This window comes from Monodon monoceros, unplaced genomic scaffold (genome assembly GCF_005190385.1).
Source record: "Monodon monoceros isolate NGI ecotype Baffin Bay Population unplaced genomic scaffold, NGI_Narwhal_1 Super_Scaffold_13, whole genome shotgun sequence".
Lineage (NCBI taxonomy): Eukaryota > Metazoa > Chordata > Mammalia > Artiodactyla > Monodontidae > Monodon > Monodon monoceros.
In genome coordinates, this window is record NW_021703769.1 from 71,346,554 (window position 1) to 71,364,529 (window position 17,976).

The window sequence follows — 17,976 nt, forward strand, 5'->3', positions numbered from 1 at the left end:
TGTGTGTGTGTGTGTGTGTGTGTGTGTGTGTGTGTGTGTGTGTGTGCATGTTGAGGCACAGGGCCCAGCTTCCCTGGTGCTGATAGGGAAGGGGGATGAAGAGGTGGAACGTGAGCTTTTCAGACCCCCCCACCCCGGGGCAGGCCGAGGCCCCTCCCTGGTTTCACATTCACACTCAGGCCGTTGGGGAGACTGACGTCTGGGGGCCTGAATGGGGTGCCCCTCCCAGCACCTCCTAGGTTCTAGATTCATCCACGGGTGCCTGGGCTACCATCAGGACACCCCTCTCTCTGATGGGAAGCCTTGGAGGCAGAAGGGGGCAGCTGGGAGCTAGATAGGAATCTCCCTGAGCAAGCCAAGCCAGGAGAGCTTCCGCTTCTGAGGACAGATTCTTCGCTCACTCTGAGGAGAGTGGGGTCCAGATGGAAGCTGAGGACAGCATAGGACCAGTGTGCCGCTGTTACCAGGGATGACGTTAAAAATATTTAGCAAAAGTACAGTTTGGTGCTGACCAACTGGGGATGTACCGGGCCAGGGGCTGGAGCAAGGTCCTTTTAGTGCTGGATGGGGGGCATGTTGGGGGAGAAGGTGGGGTAGGGTCAGGGCGCGGGGCACAGACAGCCGAGGAAGAAGGAGGGGCCCCCAGCCTCTCACCATCTGGATTGGAGGAATTGTTACTTTTTTATCAACCAGTTGTGAGCAACTGAATCACAGATATGTCCTCTTTAGAGACTTCAGGAGACCAAAGGGCCCTGCTCTAGGCAGGAGTTAGGGCAGCCCCTGGGAGGGTGGGTTCTCGTGGCCAGGAGGCCTGGGCTTTGGGAGTGTCCCTCGGGGGACTGGTGCCACCTCCTTCTCCAGAGTGCCCGAGGCAGGAGCAGGACATTGCCTTCCTGATCGATGGTTCAGGCAGCATCTCCTCCACCAATTTTGCCAAAATGCTGAACTTCGTGAAGGCTATGATGAGCCAGTTCCAGAGTCCCAGCTCCCAGGTGTGCTCTCAGGGGAGGGAAGGAAAGGGTGCAGCCGCCCCCTCGCCCTCCCCTCCCCAGGGGAAGCTTGTGGGAGGAACCCCAGGGTTCTGGTGCCTTGGCCCAGCCCCCAGCCCTGTGTGGTTCCCCCAGTTCTCCCTGGTGCAGTTCTCCGACAAGTTCCAGGTGCACTTCACTTTCAAAGCTTTCGCAGCCAGCTCAAACCCACTAAGCCTGCTGAACTCCGTACAGAAGCTGAGTGGGTACACGTACACGGCCACAGCCATCAAGATGGTCACGTGAGTCCTGGCTCCTCCCAGGTCTTCCCCCAAAGCATCTGGGTCTTCCTTTGGGCCGCATCTGTCTCCAAGAGGAAGGGAGAGATGAGTACTGGAGTTCAGCCTGTGGTCTCCTCACCAAGCCGGGAGCCTCTGGGTGGGATGGGGGCATCACAGAGGAAGCAGAATCTCCTTGTTCTCACAAAGGCATCAGAGGCTAAGCAGCAGCTCTGTTCACTGGCCTCTGGACCCTCATCTTCTCTGACAGAGAACAGCTGTTCAGTGCCTTATATGGGGCCCGAAAAGATGCCTCCAAAATCCTCATCGTCATCACCGATGGGCAGAAAAAACGTGACCCTCTGGATTACAAGGACGTCATTCCCAGTGCTGAGGCTGCTGGCGTCATCCGCTATGCAATCGGGGTAGGATGTGGGGATGCCCTCCCACTGCTTCCTCCCCTCGCGTCCTCTTAAGCCACCTTCCCTTTCAAGGACAGAAACCCCAGCTCTCTCAGCTTCTACTTCAGGATGAAAACTCTGTTTCAGCCTGGGGTATCCTCATCCTTTCCCTAAGCTCCTTGATGAGGCTGTCTGGGCCTCATTTTTCTTGCCTGTACACTGGGTGTAATAATATTAACCCTGCAGGGTTATATTGGAGGATCCCAGCACCCAGCAGGCATATTATAGTTATGATTATTTTCACTGAATTGGTCTTTGCTGGGGACAGGTGGGATTGGCTTTTCAAAATATACATTCCTGGCAAGAATTAAAGGACATCGCATCGAAGCCCTCCCATGAACATATATTTAAAGTGGAGAACTTTGATGCTTTGAGAGACATTCAAAACCAACTGAAAGAGAAGATCTTTGCCATTGAGGGTAAGTCAGAGATGGAACTACCCACTTCAGAAGCCCTCACCCATAAATGTTTTTCCTTCTAGAACCTGGACTCCTATGTCATGGGCCAGTCTTTCCCTTTGGGTATTAGTCTCCACATGAGATCCTCTTAAAGCTGAGATCCTTCTTGAACCTGGCAAAGCCTGTCTTTCCCCATGAATCCTAGGTGTCATGCTTTTCCCCAGGTACGCAGACTATAAGCAGTAGTTCCTTCGAAATGGAGATGTCCCAGGAGGGCTTCAGTGCTGTGTTCATGCCTGTGAGTGGGGCCCGTTTCAGGCCACTGATGTAGGGTGAGGCAGAGATGGGAGGAGGGAAGGCAAGAGTGAGTATCAGGCGAGTGGGTGGAACCGTCGGCAGGCATTGTTTCGGAATAGGCTGTCTTCTTCTTCTTCCCACCTGCTCTGGAATCCTTTCCTCCCAGGATGGACCAGTTCTGGGGGCCGTGGGGAGCTTCAGCTGGTCTGGAGGTGCCTTCCTGTACCCCCCAAATAGGAGCCCCACCTTCATCAACATGTCTCAGGAGCACGCAGACATGAGTGACTCTTACCTGGGTGAGGCAAGGCTGTGGTCGGAGGGCCGGGCGGGAGACGGGCTGCCTGGGAAGGGCAGGGGCCCGGGGATGGGGAGTGGAAGCCTCTGTGCTGAGGCCTGGTCCCCTCAGGTTACTCCACAGAGCTGGCCATTTGGAAGGGGGTACACAGCCTGGTCCTGGGAGCCCCCCGTCATCAGCACACCGGGAAGGTTTTCATCTTCACCCAGGTGTCCGGGCAATGGAGGCCGAAGGCTGAAGTCACAGGGACCCAGGTTGGGTGTGGAGGAGGGTCTCCAGGGGCAGAGAGGGAGATGAAGGGGGTGTGGGGCCCAGCAGGGAGGGGCCGGTATCTGGGGAGAGGCGGAACCTGGCCCAGAGCAGGTGCAGGGGTAGGCAGGATGACTCCACGCTCTGCTCTCCAGATCGGCTCCTACTTCGGGGCCTCCCTCAGCTCCGTGGACGTGGACAGAGATGGCGGCTCCGACCTGGTCCTCATCGGGGCCCCCCATTACTATGAGCAGAGCCGGGGCGGGCAGGTGTCCGTGTGCCCCTTTCCTCGGGGGGTGAGTGGCTGGTGAGACTCGGGCTGGGCGGGGTCTGGGTGTGGAGGGGTCGCCTGGGGTGGGACCTGACACTCTTTGTGTTCTGCAGAGGGCTAAGTGGCAGTGTGGTGCTGTCCTGCGAGGGGAGCAAGGCCACCCCTGGGGCCGCTTTGGGGCAGCTCTGACGGTGCTGGGGGATGTGAACGGGGACAGGCTGACGGACGTGGCCATTGGGGCCCCGGGAGAGCAGGAGAACCAGGGTGCTGTCTACCTGTTTCACGGAACCTCGGGACTGGGCATCAGCCCCGCCCACAGCCAGGTGAGGCCTGGTCATTGTTGCTGTTGCCACAGCAACCTCCTCCAGGCTTTTCCCTGTCTTTGACACTGCTGCCTGGAAAATTCTTTTTTCCCTTATCTTATCTCTTTTATCCAGCACTGAGCACCTAGTAGACAGTAAGAAAAATCTGTGGAATTTGAGAAATGGAAACATTGATCCATTCTCTGCTTTGCATGGTGACTTGATACTTGAGTGGGTTCTCCACCCAAGCCTTTTAGTCCCCCAGCAGTTTTACACTGTACATAGGCCAGGCATTAGCAAACGCATTTTAGAGATGAAATCTGGGGCATGGAGAAGATAAGTGCCTGGACTTGTCCAAGGTTTATAGTGGATCAAGAGTGATGATGAGGGAGGTTCCAACCTCCTGACTCTAACCCAATGCTCCATCTCTTGGAGCCCCCCTTTGCCAGTCAGTTTAGTTCTGGTGGCCTCAGTCTGCCTGTCCACTCACCCCTTCATCTCCCTGGATGCCATGACTTTATTCTCTCCTGCCATCAGTAATCCTGCCAAATGCCCATAGGCAGGAGCCTTTCACCCAAGGGTGCAGGGTTCTCTGAGAAGGGAGGGCTACTTCCCCTGGCAAAAGTTAAGGAAGCCCCAATTAAAAACTAAGGAAAGGATCTGAAAAGACTTTTCTTCAAAGATGATATACAAAGGCCGAATACGCACATGAAAAGATGTTCAACATCATTAGTTACCAGTTGTCAGGAAATCAAAACCACTTCACATCCACTAGGATGGCTAGAATCAGACAGACAGATGACAAGTGTTGGTGAGGGCGTGGAATATCTGGCACTCTTATCCACTGCTGGCGGGAACGTAAAATGATGCAGCTACTTTGGAAAACAGCTCCTCAAAAGGTTAAACACAGAGTTACTGTATGACCTGACAGTTCCACCCAAGAGAATTAAAAACATGACCACACCAGAAAAGTTATACGTGATTATTTATATTAGCATTATTCATAATAACCAAAAGGTGGAAATAACCCAAATGCCCATCAACTGATGGAACAGATAAATAAAATGTGGTATACCCATACAATGGAATATTATTCCGCCATGAAAAGAACGAAACACTGACACATGCTACAGCATGGATGAACCTTGAAAACATTATGCTAAATGAAAGAAGCCAGCCCCAAAGGACCACATATTGTATGATTCTATTTACATGAAGTGTCTAGAATAGGTAAATCCATAAAGACAGAAAGGAGGTTAGTGGTTGTCAGGGGCTGGGGTGTAGAGGAAAATGAGGGACGTGGGGATGACATGGTGGTGAGATCAGTTCTCCTGTGCACAAGGCTGTCTGGCTGTGTTTGCACTATTTCTACCCCCTCTTCCTTGGTAATTGGTAAATTTCTCTTTCATTTTATTATTACTACTCTCAATGTCTGCCAGTCCCATCAGTGCCCAGAGATTTAAAGGGCATATTCTTAAAGGGACTGGTCGTTACAGGAGCCATGTAAATAAAAGGGGAGGGACCCACAGGGCAGGTGGTCCAGGAGCGTAGAATCTGCATATGGGCACAGCCCCTCCCCATCCCGACCTGGTCCCACCTTGTCTTCTGAAGGGACAGGGTGGCTACGGAGAGCAAAAAGGGGTCTTGGGCATGAGGTCAGAGAGTCTGATTTCAAGTCTGGAATTGGCCTCTTAAAGGCCCTATGGCCTTGGCACCATCTGCAATGTGGGGGCTAGGGCTGGAGCCCTGATACTCATAATAGTAAGTTACTGACTAGTGACCATACGTCAGGTGTGGTTCTAAGAACTCCATGAATTAATTCATTTAATTCTCTGAGGTGTTACTATCCCAGCTGAGGGATGAGGAAACAGGCACAGAAAGACTGACTCCTGGCCTAAGGTCCCATGGCTCATAAGTGAAGGAGCCAAAATCAGAACCCAAGACTAACCAGCTGAGTGAGTGAAAAAACTCAGGTCACCAGGCCAGTCTTTCCATCTCCACTTCTTCATTTCTGTCCTAGAAATCTTCCCTTGTCTCTCGTCACCATTTTCCCATCCCCGCCTCTCTCTTTAGGCACTTCTTGGAGACGTCTTTTTACTGCTCACCCCTTCGTTCTGTCTCCCATACCCCCAGCTCCCTGCTCCTCTCGTTCTTCTGTCCAACTTGTTTCCATCACCCCCAACCTGACTTGCCTCTCCCTCTCTGGCCAGCGGGTCACAGGCGCCCAGTTCTCCCCCAGCCTCCAGTATTTTGGGCAGTCGCTGAGTGGGGGTCAGGACCTCACCATGGATGGACTGGTGGACTTGGCTGTGGGGGCCTGGGGGCACGCGCTGCTGCTCAGGTGAGAACAGCCTTCCCCAGACACTCCCCTGGTGGTCCTGGGTCTGCCTAGGACACCAGCCTCCCTACCTGCCCTCCCAGGTTGTCCTCCCGGGACCAAGGGCCTGTCCTCAGCTCAGTGTTCTGCCCGCAGGACGAGACCTGTGCTTAGGGTGTGGGCAAACATCCACATCACACCTCCAGAGATCACTAGGTCTGTGTATGAATGCCACCAGCAGCTGGCCTTTGCCCAGTCTCTGGGTGAGGCCACTGTCTGCCTTCGTGTTTCTCAAAGTCCCAAGAACCGGCTGGGTGAGTTATTTCCCCTCTGACCCAGGATGCCCTGACCCTGGGAGTCTCCAAGGCCAGGACTCCTGTCTCCTACCTTGCCCCTTGCCCAGCTGGGAAGTTCCTCACTCTCTCAGCCTTTTCTATTCCCCGCTTTCCCCTACAGCTAACCTCCAAAGCGTTGTGACCTTTGACCTAACCCTTGACCCTGGCCGCCTGAGTCCTCGTGCTGTCTTCGAGGAGACAAGGACTCGGAATCTGACTCGTGTTCGAGATCTGGGGCTGACACAGCACTGTGAGCCCGTGAGGTTGCTCCTGCCGGTGAGGGGGCCTCAGAGTCCTGGGAATAGAGGCCATTCTGAGGCTGTCAGGGGACTGGGCAGGGAAAGAACGGGTGTGTTCTGGTCCTCGCTCTGCCCCAGCATGGCACATGGAATGCAGGAGGTACCTGAGGTACTTGACACATGTTGGTGGAGTGAGTGAGTGAATGGATGGATGAGGTTGGCTTCATCTGCCAGAGGCTACACGGCTGGATTTCAGGAAAAAGGGTACGGCTGCTTCAGAGAGCCATGGGGCGATGGGGATGGGATTCTTTTATCCAACTCCTCCTCTGAGACAGGCCCTGTCCTTGTCACCAGGGACCCCGCAGTGGACAAAACAATCATGCCCAGGGGGAGCTCTGGGAGAAGATCAAAAGTGATCAGATTCCTAAATAATAGATGTCAGGTAGTGATGAAGGCTATGAAGAGAGATAAAGCTGGGAAGAGGACAGAGAGGGGGTCGGGGGTCACCGGGAGCAGTTTGGGGAGACCCTGAGTAGAGTAAGTGAGCCTGTGGGAGGCTGCGGGAAGGATGTTCAAGACCAAGGACAACCACAGCAGAGGTTCTGCACGCAGAATCCTATGGATGAGCATTTATGGGGGGTGGGTAGGTACCACTGTTACTTCATTTTACGGATGAGGAGATGGGACCCAGCTAGTGGCTGCGATGGTGCATTTCTTAGCCAACTGCTCCCTCCAATGTCCGTTCACCAGGCCTGTGTGGAGGACTCGGTGACCCCCATCATCTTGCGTCTCAACTTCTCCCTAGTGGGCAAGCCTGTCTCTGGCTTTGGAAACCTCAAGCCTATGCTGGCAGTGGATGCCCAGAGATACTTCACGGCCTCTGTGAGTCCTGGTGCTGGGCTCTTCCAGAGCGGGTGGAGGGTGTGGACTCCAGATCTTGGGGAAAACCCTGCTTTCCCTTCACTCTCAGCTCCCCTTTGAGAAGAACTGTGGTGCCGATCACGTCTGCCAGGACGACCTTGGCATCTCCTTTGGGGTCTCAGGGTGAGCGTCCAGCCCCTCAGACCTCCCCTGGTCCCCCATCCCCCCTTCCTGGAACCCGGAACTCCTGCCCCTGGCTCTCCCTAACATCTCTACCCAGTGTTCTGGACCCAGACATCCTGTCCCCATCTCTCCCCTGCTTTCCTACTCATCCCCACACCATTTCCAGCCTCAGTCACAGAATCACCTCCTCCCCTCTACCCCAACACCCAGCTTGAAGACCCTGATTGTGGGGAGTAACCTGGAGCTGAACTTGGAAGTGAGAGTGTGGAATGATGGAGAGGACTCCTATGGAACCACAATCACCTTCTTCTACCCGCCGGGGCTATCTTATCGACGTGTGGCAGGGGGGCAGGTATTGTCCTCTCTGGGGAAGGAAAGGCTGATGGCGGGGGATCAGCAGAGACTCCTGTGCTGGGTTCAAGGCTCAGGCAGGGCTTCCGTTGTTTAACAGCCTCTTGTAAACCAAGAGGGCTGGGCTGATCGTGGTTGGGTGGATGTGGTTGTGTTGGCTGGGGCATGCATTGGCTCATTCTGTGTTCAACTCTGGGCTTGCATTTTAAGAATGACCATCAGGAATGAGTTCCCAGGAGGCTGCTAATGTGAAGAGAGCAAGGACCCTGCTTTACATTTCTTTGTAGTCCACATCCTATCAATATTCCTCTTTTAAAGGAAAACATACCTTGGCCTTCAAGTACTTTATTTTATTTTTTTAACATCTTTATTGGAGTATAATTGCTTTACAATGGTGTGTTAGTTTCTGCTTTATAACAAAGTGAATCAGTTATACATATACGTATATCCCCATATCTCCTCCCTCTTGAGTCTCCCTCTCACCCTCCCTCTCCCACCCCTCTAGGTGGTCACAAAGCACCGAGCTGATCTCCCTGTGCTATGTGGCTGCTTCCCACTAGCTATCTATTTTAAAATTTGTAACATATATATAAGTCCATGCCACTCTCTCACTTTGTCCCAGCTTACCCTTCCCCCTCTCTGTGTCCTCAAGTCCATTTTCGACATCTGTGTCTTTATTCCTGTCCTGCCTTTAGGTTCTTCATAACCATTTTTTGTTTTTTTAGATTCCATATATATGTGTTAGCACACAGTATTTATTTTTCTCTTTCTGACTTACTTCAGTCTGTATGACAGACTCTACTGTATGACAGTCCATCCACCTCACTGCAAATAACTCAGTTTTGTTTCTTTTTATGGCTGAGTAATATTCCATTGTATATACGTGCCACATCTTCTTTATCCATTCATCTGTCGATGGACACTTAGGTTGCATCCATGTCCTGGCTATCGTAAATAGAGCTGCAATGAACATTGTGGTACACGACTCTTTTTGAATTATGGTTTTCTCTGGGTATATGCCCAGTAGTGGGATTGCTGGGTCATATGGTAGTTCTATTTTTAGTTTTTAAGGAACCTCCATACTGTTCTCCATAGTGGCTGTATCAATTTACATTCCCACCAGCAGTTCAAGAGGGTTCCCTTTTCTCCACACCCTCTCCAGCATTTATTGTTTGTAGATTTTTTGATGATTCGGCCTTCAAATACTTTAAAACACTGTTCTGGGGAATTCCCTGGTGGTCCAGTGGTTAGGAATCGGTGCTCTCACTGCCGTGGCCTGGGTTCAGTCCCTGGTTGGGAAACTAAGATCCCTCAAGCTGTGCAGTGTGGAAAATATAAAATAAAATTAAATAAAATTAAATAAAAAAGTAAGTAAAATAAAATAAAATACTGCTCTGTAGAAGAAGGAGTTGGATTTATTGCTTACTCTAGATCAGAGCTTGGTATACTTTATCTATAAAGGGCTAGATAGTAAATATTTCAGCTTTGTGGGCCACAGAGTGTCTTCACATCTTCCCAATTCTGCTGATGTAAGGTGAAAGCAGCCATTGACAATATGTGTATGAATGAGCATGGCTGTGTGCCAATATAACTTTATTTATAAAAGTTGGTGCTGGACTGTCATATGGCAATCCCTGTTCTAGAGGACAGAACTAGGACCACAGGGAGTCAAAGAGAAACAGATTTTTAACAAAAATTTTATTATGAAAAATTATGTTAAACATTTACAAAAGAAGAGAGTAGTTCAACAAACCTCCCCCAAAATTATCCCCCAGATTCAACAATGATCAACATTTCACCACATTTATGTCACCTGTTTTTTTTTCCCTTTACTCAAATATTTTAAAACCAATCCCAGACATCCTGTCATCACACACCTTCCTATTTCACTGTTATGGACAGTAGGGACATCTTACGTGACCCCATAGCCATTATCACACCCAATGAAATGAATGATTCCTTGGTATTTAGACCATAATCAAATTTCCTTAATTGTCTCAAAAATATTTTTTAACTGGTTTATTTGAACAAACATCTTAACTAGGTCTGCACATAATGTTTGGTTGGTCTCCCATGTCTCTCTTAAGCTAGTCTTCCCAATGGGAGCATATTTTGATCAATGCGTGAAGAAATACACTAGAAGTGGCAAACTCCAGCTGTGTGAGGGGTGAACACCCTATCACTGGAGGTACTTCTAGACACATCAACCAGATGCCATGCGTGGACCTTTGTTGGATATTGCGTTTAAAAATGAACTGTAATGTAACATTTTTGGAGACCATCTAGGAAGACAGAACATGACCTGGATATTAGCTGATCTTAGGGATCAGCTTTTGTTGAGTATGATTTGTTGAGTCTTGTCTTATGTTAAAAAATACCCTTGTCTGTTGGTGATACGCACTGAAGTCTTTCAAGATGAAAGTATGTGATGTTAGGAATGTGCTTTAAATTAATCAGGAAAAGAAAAAAAAAGAGTGGAGAATAGCTGAATAAAACAAGAGTAGAAAAATGTTGATAATTTAAGCTGCGTGATGGGGACTTTGGGTAGATTTACCTAGTCTCTCCACTTTTGAGTATATTTGAAATTTTCATAGTACAACCTTTTAAAAAGAACCATAAATAAAAGGAAGAAAAGCAATTATACTCCAATAAAGATATTTTAAAAAAAGGAAGAAATGCTAATAAATCTGGGATTTCTACATTAGGAAGAAGTTTGACCAGATAGTGTTTAAAGATTTTTTTTAAGAAACATAACCTTAAGGTAGATTCAGGAAACTGTCAGTAGTTTATGGAGTCTCGTTGGAACACTAGCAAATGCTCACCGGCCTTGGTTCATCTGTGCTTCCTTAGAACCAGCTGCAGTCACGTGCCCTGCGCCTGACCTGTGACAGTGCCCCCACCGGGAGCCAGGGTACTCTCAGCGCCAGCTGTAGCATCAACAACTTAATCTTCCGTGAGGGCGCCCAGGTGAGCCTTGCTTCTGCCCCCCTACTCCCCTACCCCCGCCTCGTCCTACTCCTCGGTGACCTCCCCCACACCCCATTCCTACCTCTTCCTCAGATCACCTTCAGGGCCACCTTTGACGTCTCCCCCACGGCCATGCTGGGAGGCCGGCTGCTTCTTGCAGCCAATGTAAGCAGGTGAGTTGGGCCAGGCCCAGGGCAGTGCTCCGTCCCGCTCAGCCTCCTCCTCTGGGGAACTTGCCAGCTGGGATCCTCCTCCCTTTCCAGTGAGAATAACGCCCCCAAGATGAGCAAGACCACCTTCCGGCTGGAGCTCCCGGTGAAGTACGCCGTGTACACCATGATCAGCAGGTACCACGCCACGACCTCCAAGGGCTCCTCCTCCATCACTCTGTGGGGCTCGGGGAGCTCTCACGCTGCAGCAGCTGAACATCTGTGATATTTAAGTTTTATCACCACCCCCTCAATCGGTAGATGACACTGCTAGCAGCACTTACTAATCAATCATCGAGTGCTTATTGTGGGTTATTGACGATCATAGTAATTGTGATATTATTATCACTACATCCTACGTTTAACAGAGGCTTCAGTTCTCAGGAGCCTTTCTTAAAAGCCTCAAGATTGTCCCGGGTTCCCTAAGACATACGAGATGTGACCCTGTTTTCAAGGTTCTTACAGCCTTTTTGGGGAGCAAGGTTATCCTGATTCAAGGAAGAATCTCATCAGGGGCCTCCCTGTGGTTCTGTCTCCTGAGGCTACCTGAGTTTTCAAGGGGGCGAGGGGACACTAGGGTCTCCTGGCAGGGGAGGCTTCAGCTAAACATTGAAGTGTCCATGGCATTGCGCTTTAGCCTTGGCATCTGGGCAGGACAATTCCTCACCACAAGGAACAGATTTACACTCTGCAGGGCTTTTAGAACCACCCCTCCCCTTTTTCCCAGTCTCCTTTGGGAAGGACAGGGGGAAGTGACCTGCTGGCTGCAGAGACTGGGGATCAGGGAAAAGCTGGATGAAAGGAAAAGGGCTTAAATGCTGCCCAAAGAGGGGTACACATGGTGTTTGACACTAAGGAGCCAAGCCAAGAGCTTGAGCAGATACCTTCCTTCAACAAATACCTTCCTAGCATCTGCTATGTTCCAGGCACAGTGCTGTGGTTACTTTCCATAAATTCATTTGTCATTCAACAAAGATTTATTGAGCCCCTATTATGTGTAATCAACACCAGACATAAGCCCCTGCCTTTGTGAGATCCACACACTCGTGGTGTGAAACAGGCCCACATGGCTTAGCCTGGGTACCTTCCCCTGCTAGTTCTGCCCACGGGCCTCCTTGGATTACCTCCTTCTGCCCAGGGTTTCACACTCTCCTTCACACCTGCACACTGGGGGCTCTCAGCAGCCCAGGCAGCTGTCAGCTCGGAGCTTGCTTGCTGGTGTGAGCACCGGGGTTATCACACCTGCTTGCAGAGGACCCACAAGCAGGACATGCCATGCCTAGGTGTGTGTGACTCTACACTTGTATTCTACAGTTGTGATTCTGTGGGTCGGGGCACTCCGAGGGGCCCCCAGGACAAGGCTGGGGTGTTTGAGCCCCTCACAGAGGAGGGATGAGACTTTGGAGTCGGAGTGGGGCTTAGAATTTGAATGGTACAGGTAAAGGGCAGGTATGCAAAGAGTAGAGTGGGGCAGGGGGGTGGGGCAGAAGTGAGAGCAGCCACCCAGCGAGGGGCCAGGCTGGCCACTGGGTCTCCAGAGGGGCCTAGGCAGCCTCAAGGTGTTGTTACACTAAGACCCAGGGAAGAGTCTGTGTTGGGTCCACCCTCACCTCCAAACCTCAGGTCTAGAAAAGCTGAGGAGGGAATTCCCCGATGGTCCAGTGGTTAGGACACTGCACTTTCATGGTCGAGGGTGCGGGCTTGAAAAGCTGAGGAAACAGGAGAGAAGGGCCCCAGGGAAGGCCTCTGGGAGACCAGAAGGGGCAGGTCCAGTAGACACTTGTCAACAGCATCCGCCTGAGTCTCCCTAAACTTTTGTTGTGTCCTACCTGCCCATCCGGCATCCTCCGTGTCCATGAAGGCCTGGAAGGAAAACCCAGGCGCAGAGAGGACAGACCCTGGCCCCCGCTCCCCCCGGGTCAGAGCTCTCAGTCCCTGTCACCGCACCCCCAGCCCAGCCGCCTTGGCGGTCTCCTATGTGGGCAACCTCTGCAAGAACCTTGCACGCAGCTTGAAGCCCAGCCCTGCTCCCTAAACCCTCCCATTACCCCAGATCAGCCACAGACCTCATTCCAGACCACCCCAGGGGCCTCTGACGACCTGTCCTGTCATGCTCCCAGCCAGAGCCTCCTTAGGAGGCCCTAAGGGAACTTCCCATCCGCCCACGCCTCCTCTCCCCTCAGCCATGAACAATCCACCAAGTACCTCAACTTCTCAGCCTCTGAGGAGGAGGAAAGCAGCGGGGCTCAGCACAGATACCAGGCACGTGATGGTGACTCAGGAGCGTGGGCTGGGGCAGGGGCCCGGGAGCCAGAGATTCGGGAGGGATGTGGGGCTCGACATGACCTTTGCCCTCACTGTCCTCCGCGCAGGTGAACAACCTGGGACACAGGGACCTGCCTGTCAGCATTGACTTCTCAGTGCCCGTGGAGCTGAACCGGTTGACCGTGTGGAAGGATATGGAGGTCCTCCACCCTCAGGTACTCAAAGACTGTATGGCTCCTCCACTAATGCCCTCTCCCTGGATTCCTTGGTCCTCATGAATCCCTGATGACCCCATCACATGCTTTCTCCCTGTGCCTTTTCCTAGAACCCATCCATTCAGTGCTCTTCAGAGAGAACAGTGCCCACAGAATCCGACTTCCTGACCCACTTTCAGAAGAAGCCTGTCCTGGTGAGAGGGCTCTGGGCTGTCCCCCACTGGAAGCCACACTTCAGATGAATTTAATTCAGGAATGCATGTTACCTTAAATGGATGTCTGTTGAACAGCCTGCTTGAGCTCAGATGTGACTGCTCCCCTCAAATCAGACAGTTGAATGTGGTCTTCTACCTTCAAACCCACCTTTCTCGGGCCTGATGCCAGTTCTCTTCCCCAGGACTGCTCTATTGCTGCCTGCCTGAGGTTCCGCTGTGACATCCGCTCCTTCGGCATCCAGGAGAAACTTGACTTCATCCTGAAAGGAAATCTCAGCTTCGGCTGGGTCAGCCAGGTGTGTCCCCTCCCAGACTCAGGTGGGGCCTGATGTGTCTGTGCCCGCCTCAAGCCAGGGCATTTCTCTAACCCCGAGCCCCCCCCAGAGCTATTTCCCAGCCTCCCCTTCTCTTTTGCAGACACTGCAGAAGAAGGTGTTGGTTGTGAGTGTAGCTGAGATCACATTCAACAGATCCGTGTATTCCCAGCTTCCAGGACAGGAGGCATTTTTGAGAGCCCAGGTAGTGACCGTGTGGTAGGCAGTGACCAGGCTGATCAGAGAGATCCTGATGCTAAATCTGTGATGCTGAGTGGGGGGCTTGCAAGCCTGGAGGGAGGAAGGATGGAGGTCCCTGGGCAGGACAATTGTCCCTTAGCCCATGAATCCTTCTGTATCTCACTTCTTGGAGCAGAGCCTGATGAAGAAGGGGAGGGAGTTAAAGGGGACCTGGGAGGAGTCTGGGATAGCAAGAGTCCTGATACTTTCTGATGGAGTCATCTCCACTCCAGATGGAGCTGGTGCTGGAGAAGTATGAGGTCTATAACCCCATCCCCATTATTGTGGGCAGCTCTGTGGGAGGACTGCTGCTGCTGGCTCTCATCACAGCCATACTGTACAAGGTGAGTGTTTTCATCCCACTCCTGACACCACCAGCATTTGGTACCACACTTTCTACAGTGTAAGAAAGACTCACCATGGAGTCAGGCACACATTCTTCCTAAGTCACTGCATGTAAGAGATCCCTTCCCACCTGTGACATAACCAGTCCCCAGTTGACCCCATGTCTTTCTATCTGATTCTCAAGCCTCCTCTAATCTGTCTCCATTTCTTTTTCACTCTTCTCCACCTCTTTATATGTTTCCCTTAAACACAAATTAGAACATGAGAGCACAGCCTTGGATTTGATGATTCTTTCCTTGACCATTGGCATGTGCTTGGTCCATGCTCGGTCTCAGTTTCTCATTCTGAAGGTGGTTCTACCCAGCTCACAGAACTGTGGCAAAGTCTAAATGACACAATTTGTATAAAGTTCCTAGTGCAGTGCTGGAACATAGGAGGGTTCCAGAAATGGTGCTTGCTCCCCCTCCCCATCATCTCTTTTCCTCTCTTCCACTGGACTTCCTGATTTTCTTCTCCTTCCTCCCCAACAGGTTGGCTTCTTCAAACGTCAGTACAAGGAAATGATGGAGGGAGCAAATGGACAGACTGCTCCAGAAGATGGGACAGGAGACCCCCAAGTTGCCCAGTAAGAAACTACCTCCTGCTCTCCTTTGTATCTGCTCTCTTCCCTGAGAGGTTCCCTGGCCTTCTTACTTTCACCCAAGTCAGGCCTGAGGGGAAGAACATTCCAACTGAGGGAGGCTGGCATCAGGCTGCTTTCTCTCTTCGGGAGGATGCAGTGTGTTTGAACAAAGCACCTAGCCTGGGAAGGGCCATTGGTCTTGTCAAGGCTCCAACTGGAAATCCCAGGACAGGATCCCTGACATGCCTCTCCTGAGGACTTGACTTGGAATTTCTACCTAGAAATAGATGGACAATAGCCTCAGGCTCCAGTCTCCCTTCATCCACTAACCATCGATGGTCTTCCTAAAATACAGTTCTGAACCAGGCTCTCATCCTCATCCATCTTCAGTGGCTTCCCATTACTCGCAGTGTAACTTCTGAACTCTTCAGCTTGTGAACCAATACACAGATGTTTCTTAAAAACCCTGGGATGTATTGAATGGAACATTGTCTGCATATGGTTAGTGATTGGAGAGCACTTTGAAGTCCTCTATCAGAGATGTGCTGCCCCCAATAAGGTCATTCTTATTATTATGCCACCCATCTCAGCATAACGCTCAAAGTGGTGCCTTGTGCTGACCCGGGAGTCAACACACAGCAGGCCATTCCCTGCCCTGGAGAGATCCCACTGCTGCCACGACCGAGGTGCCTGGGCCACGTGGACGTTTTAGTTAGAAAAGCAGAAGGGGAGGCAGTTAACCATGTGACTTGAGGTGACACGGTCAGCTGTATCCCCTTCTGTCGCAAAACTATCTCCCCCATCCATCACAGGGTCCAAAACCCTTTAGGATTTGGAAGCTTTTGGAACTCAGAAGGACCAATTATGATGAAATTGCCTCAAGCCGGGCTCCATTTAGACTTTATGAGGATTGGGCTTTAGAGTATTATTTCTCAAAAGGTGCTCCACGATCCTGTGGCAGTCTCCAATGGTCTCCTAAGTGCTATGTTTTAGAGGAAAAAAAAGCAAGAAGCAGTTTTAAACCCACGTATCTCACACATCTGAAGCTGGTGACTTTCACAGAAACCCTGTTATACCCTTAATAATTGTGTTCCTAAAGCTTGTCCCTGGACTCCAAGGACTGCAGGGGGCTCTTGTCTAACATGCAGGCAATGGGTGCTATTTTTACATAATTTTCCTTCATGATTTATTGCTCCCCTGCATTATATTTGCATTTTTTCAGGATTGCTATCTAATTGTATTATATCTCCAAATCAAAAAAAAGGATCAATGGCTCAAAAATTATTCATTGAAGCATAAAAGTTGCGATTAAATCAATAAAACATAATTGCTGCAACTTAGAATAATGTCATCAAAATCAGTACTGAACAAGTTTCTAGTGCACATTGAGTGTACGGATGCGTGAATGCTGGGATGAGTGATTATGAGCTAAAAAATTAAAATCTATCTAGAAAATATACCAGCTGAAAATTGGATTTTATTGGGTCAGGTATCTGTTTGTTCCTAGGCTGTTGTCCATTATGAAACTTTGTCAAATCGTACCATGAAACTATCAAAGCTTTTGTGTCATTTTCAAACAAAGTATAATGACCTCTCACATAAAGCAACAGAGGTTTCTTAGAATAACTGCAACATATCACTTTCCCATCTAAAATCAATTAATTTCATCACGGAAGGCAGAGAAGACAGAAAAACTCCAGTGGCATAAATCAAAGTTACTTTGATAGCAAAAGCATGTGCGAGTCACGTAATTTCGAAGACGCTTACAGAACCAGCAGTGAGGTTAATGTCTCCACAGAAGATTGCTTTTGGCTGCAAGTAACAGGAACCCACAGAGTACATAAAGGCATATAAAAGGCCTTCACACAAGAGGTCCAGTAGACCCTTGGCCACTGAGTCTCAAGATCAATTTGCCTTCACGTGGGAAGGGCAACAGTGAACCTTTCTAGTGCTCCCCAAGGCTACCTGCACAGCCCCACCGTATGTCACGGGATGGTAGCCCGAGACCTGTTCCTGTTCTCCTTCCCCACGTTAGTAAAACGGGCCCACTACACTGATGATAGAATATTAACATAGGAAGACTTGCCTCTGCTCAGGACACTCTGCAGACTTTGCTGGAACATGTGTGAGGGAGAGGATGGGTGGTGATCCCACAGAGAATTCAAGGCCCAGGCACTGCCGTAAAGTTTTGGGGACTCCTTTGTTGGGGGAAGGGGCACACTGTCCCAGAAGCTGTGATGGATGAGGTGCAAGTCTATCCAACCTCTAAGAATGGGAAGGAAGCACAAGTGTCTGTAGGATTTGGGGTTTGGAGGACTTGTATTCCTCACCCTGCACAGTGCCTCCGTCCCTTATACTGCCTGATAAAGGAAGGGCACGTGTGGTACAGGGGATCAGAGCAACAAGCCGCCTTTGAGAAGGCAAGACACTGGTGAAGCAGATTAAAGCTTTAGGCATCCCCCAAGCAGGACTACCATTGGAGTTAGATGCGTCTGTGACTCTGGGGGGTATGAGTTTGGCACAGCCTCAGAGACAACAGGAGGGAGTACCCCTAGGATTTTGGTCCCAGTTCTAGAAGGGTGTAGAAACCCAATAAACCTGCATATAGCACGAGCTCCTAGCAGTGCACACAGCACTCGTCCAAGTGGAGTCTCTCATGAAGGAACAGCAATCATGGTAAGAATCTCCCTTCCTATTGACGGGGAAGGTTGACAACATGTGTCACCGACCCACCTCTGCCTGGCGCTAACTCTCACGTTGACAAAAGGGCTCACCCGTC

The 17,976-nt window shown here is 50.6% G+C and overlaps 1 protein-coding gene across 4 annotated transcripts in view; it reads left to right on the plus strand.

Moving 5' to 3' along the window:
• Positions 1-16,657, plus strand: part of ITGAX (integrin subunit alpha X) — a 20,009-nt gene extending 3,352 nt beyond the window's left edge. For 3 of the 4 annotated variants that reach the window (XM_029221375.1, XM_029221376.1, XM_029221378.1), the window contains 24 exons: positions 862-1,270; positions 1,518-1,671; positions 1,976-2,126; positions 2,330-2,403; positions 2,569-2,698; positions 2,809-2,951; positions 3,102-3,242; positions 3,331-3,540; positions 5,730-5,860; positions 5,993-6,150; positions 6,293-6,447; positions 7,161-7,292; positions 7,381-7,454; positions 7,665-7,806; positions 10,656-10,772; positions 10,866-10,945; positions 11,036-11,119; positions 13,165-13,243; positions 13,354-13,461; positions 13,572-13,655; positions 13,859-13,972; positions 14,094-14,195; positions 14,464-14,574; positions 15,106-16,657. In XM_029221375.1, coding sequence (XP_029077208.1) covers positions 862-1,270; positions 1,518-1,671; positions 1,976-2,126; positions 2,330-2,403; positions 2,569-2,698; positions 2,809-2,951; positions 3,102-3,242; positions 3,331-3,540; positions 5,730-5,860; positions 5,993-6,150; positions 6,293-6,447; positions 7,161-7,292; positions 7,381-7,454; positions 7,665-7,806; positions 10,656-10,772; positions 10,866-10,945; positions 11,036-11,119; positions 13,165-13,243; positions 13,354-13,461; positions 13,572-13,655; positions 13,859-13,972; positions 14,094-14,195; positions 14,464-14,574; positions 15,106-15,204 — 3,182 coding nt within the window. In that variant the 3' untranslated portion in view covers positions 15,205-16,657. The remainder of the gene's footprint in view (positions 1-861; positions 1,271-1,517; positions 1,672-1,975; positions 2,127-2,329; positions 2,404-2,568; positions 2,699-2,808; positions 2,952-3,101; positions 3,243-3,330; positions 3,541-5,729; positions 5,861-5,992; positions 6,151-6,292; positions 6,448-7,160; positions 7,293-7,380; positions 7,455-7,664; positions 7,807-10,655; positions 10,773-10,865; positions 10,946-11,035; positions 11,120-13,164; positions 13,244-13,353; positions 13,462-13,571; positions 13,656-13,858; positions 13,973-14,093; positions 14,196-14,463; positions 14,575-15,105) is intronic. The other variant, XM_029221377.1, reaches the window with a different exon arrangement.
• The last annotated feature ends 1,319 nt before the right edge of the window (positions 16,658-17,976 follow it).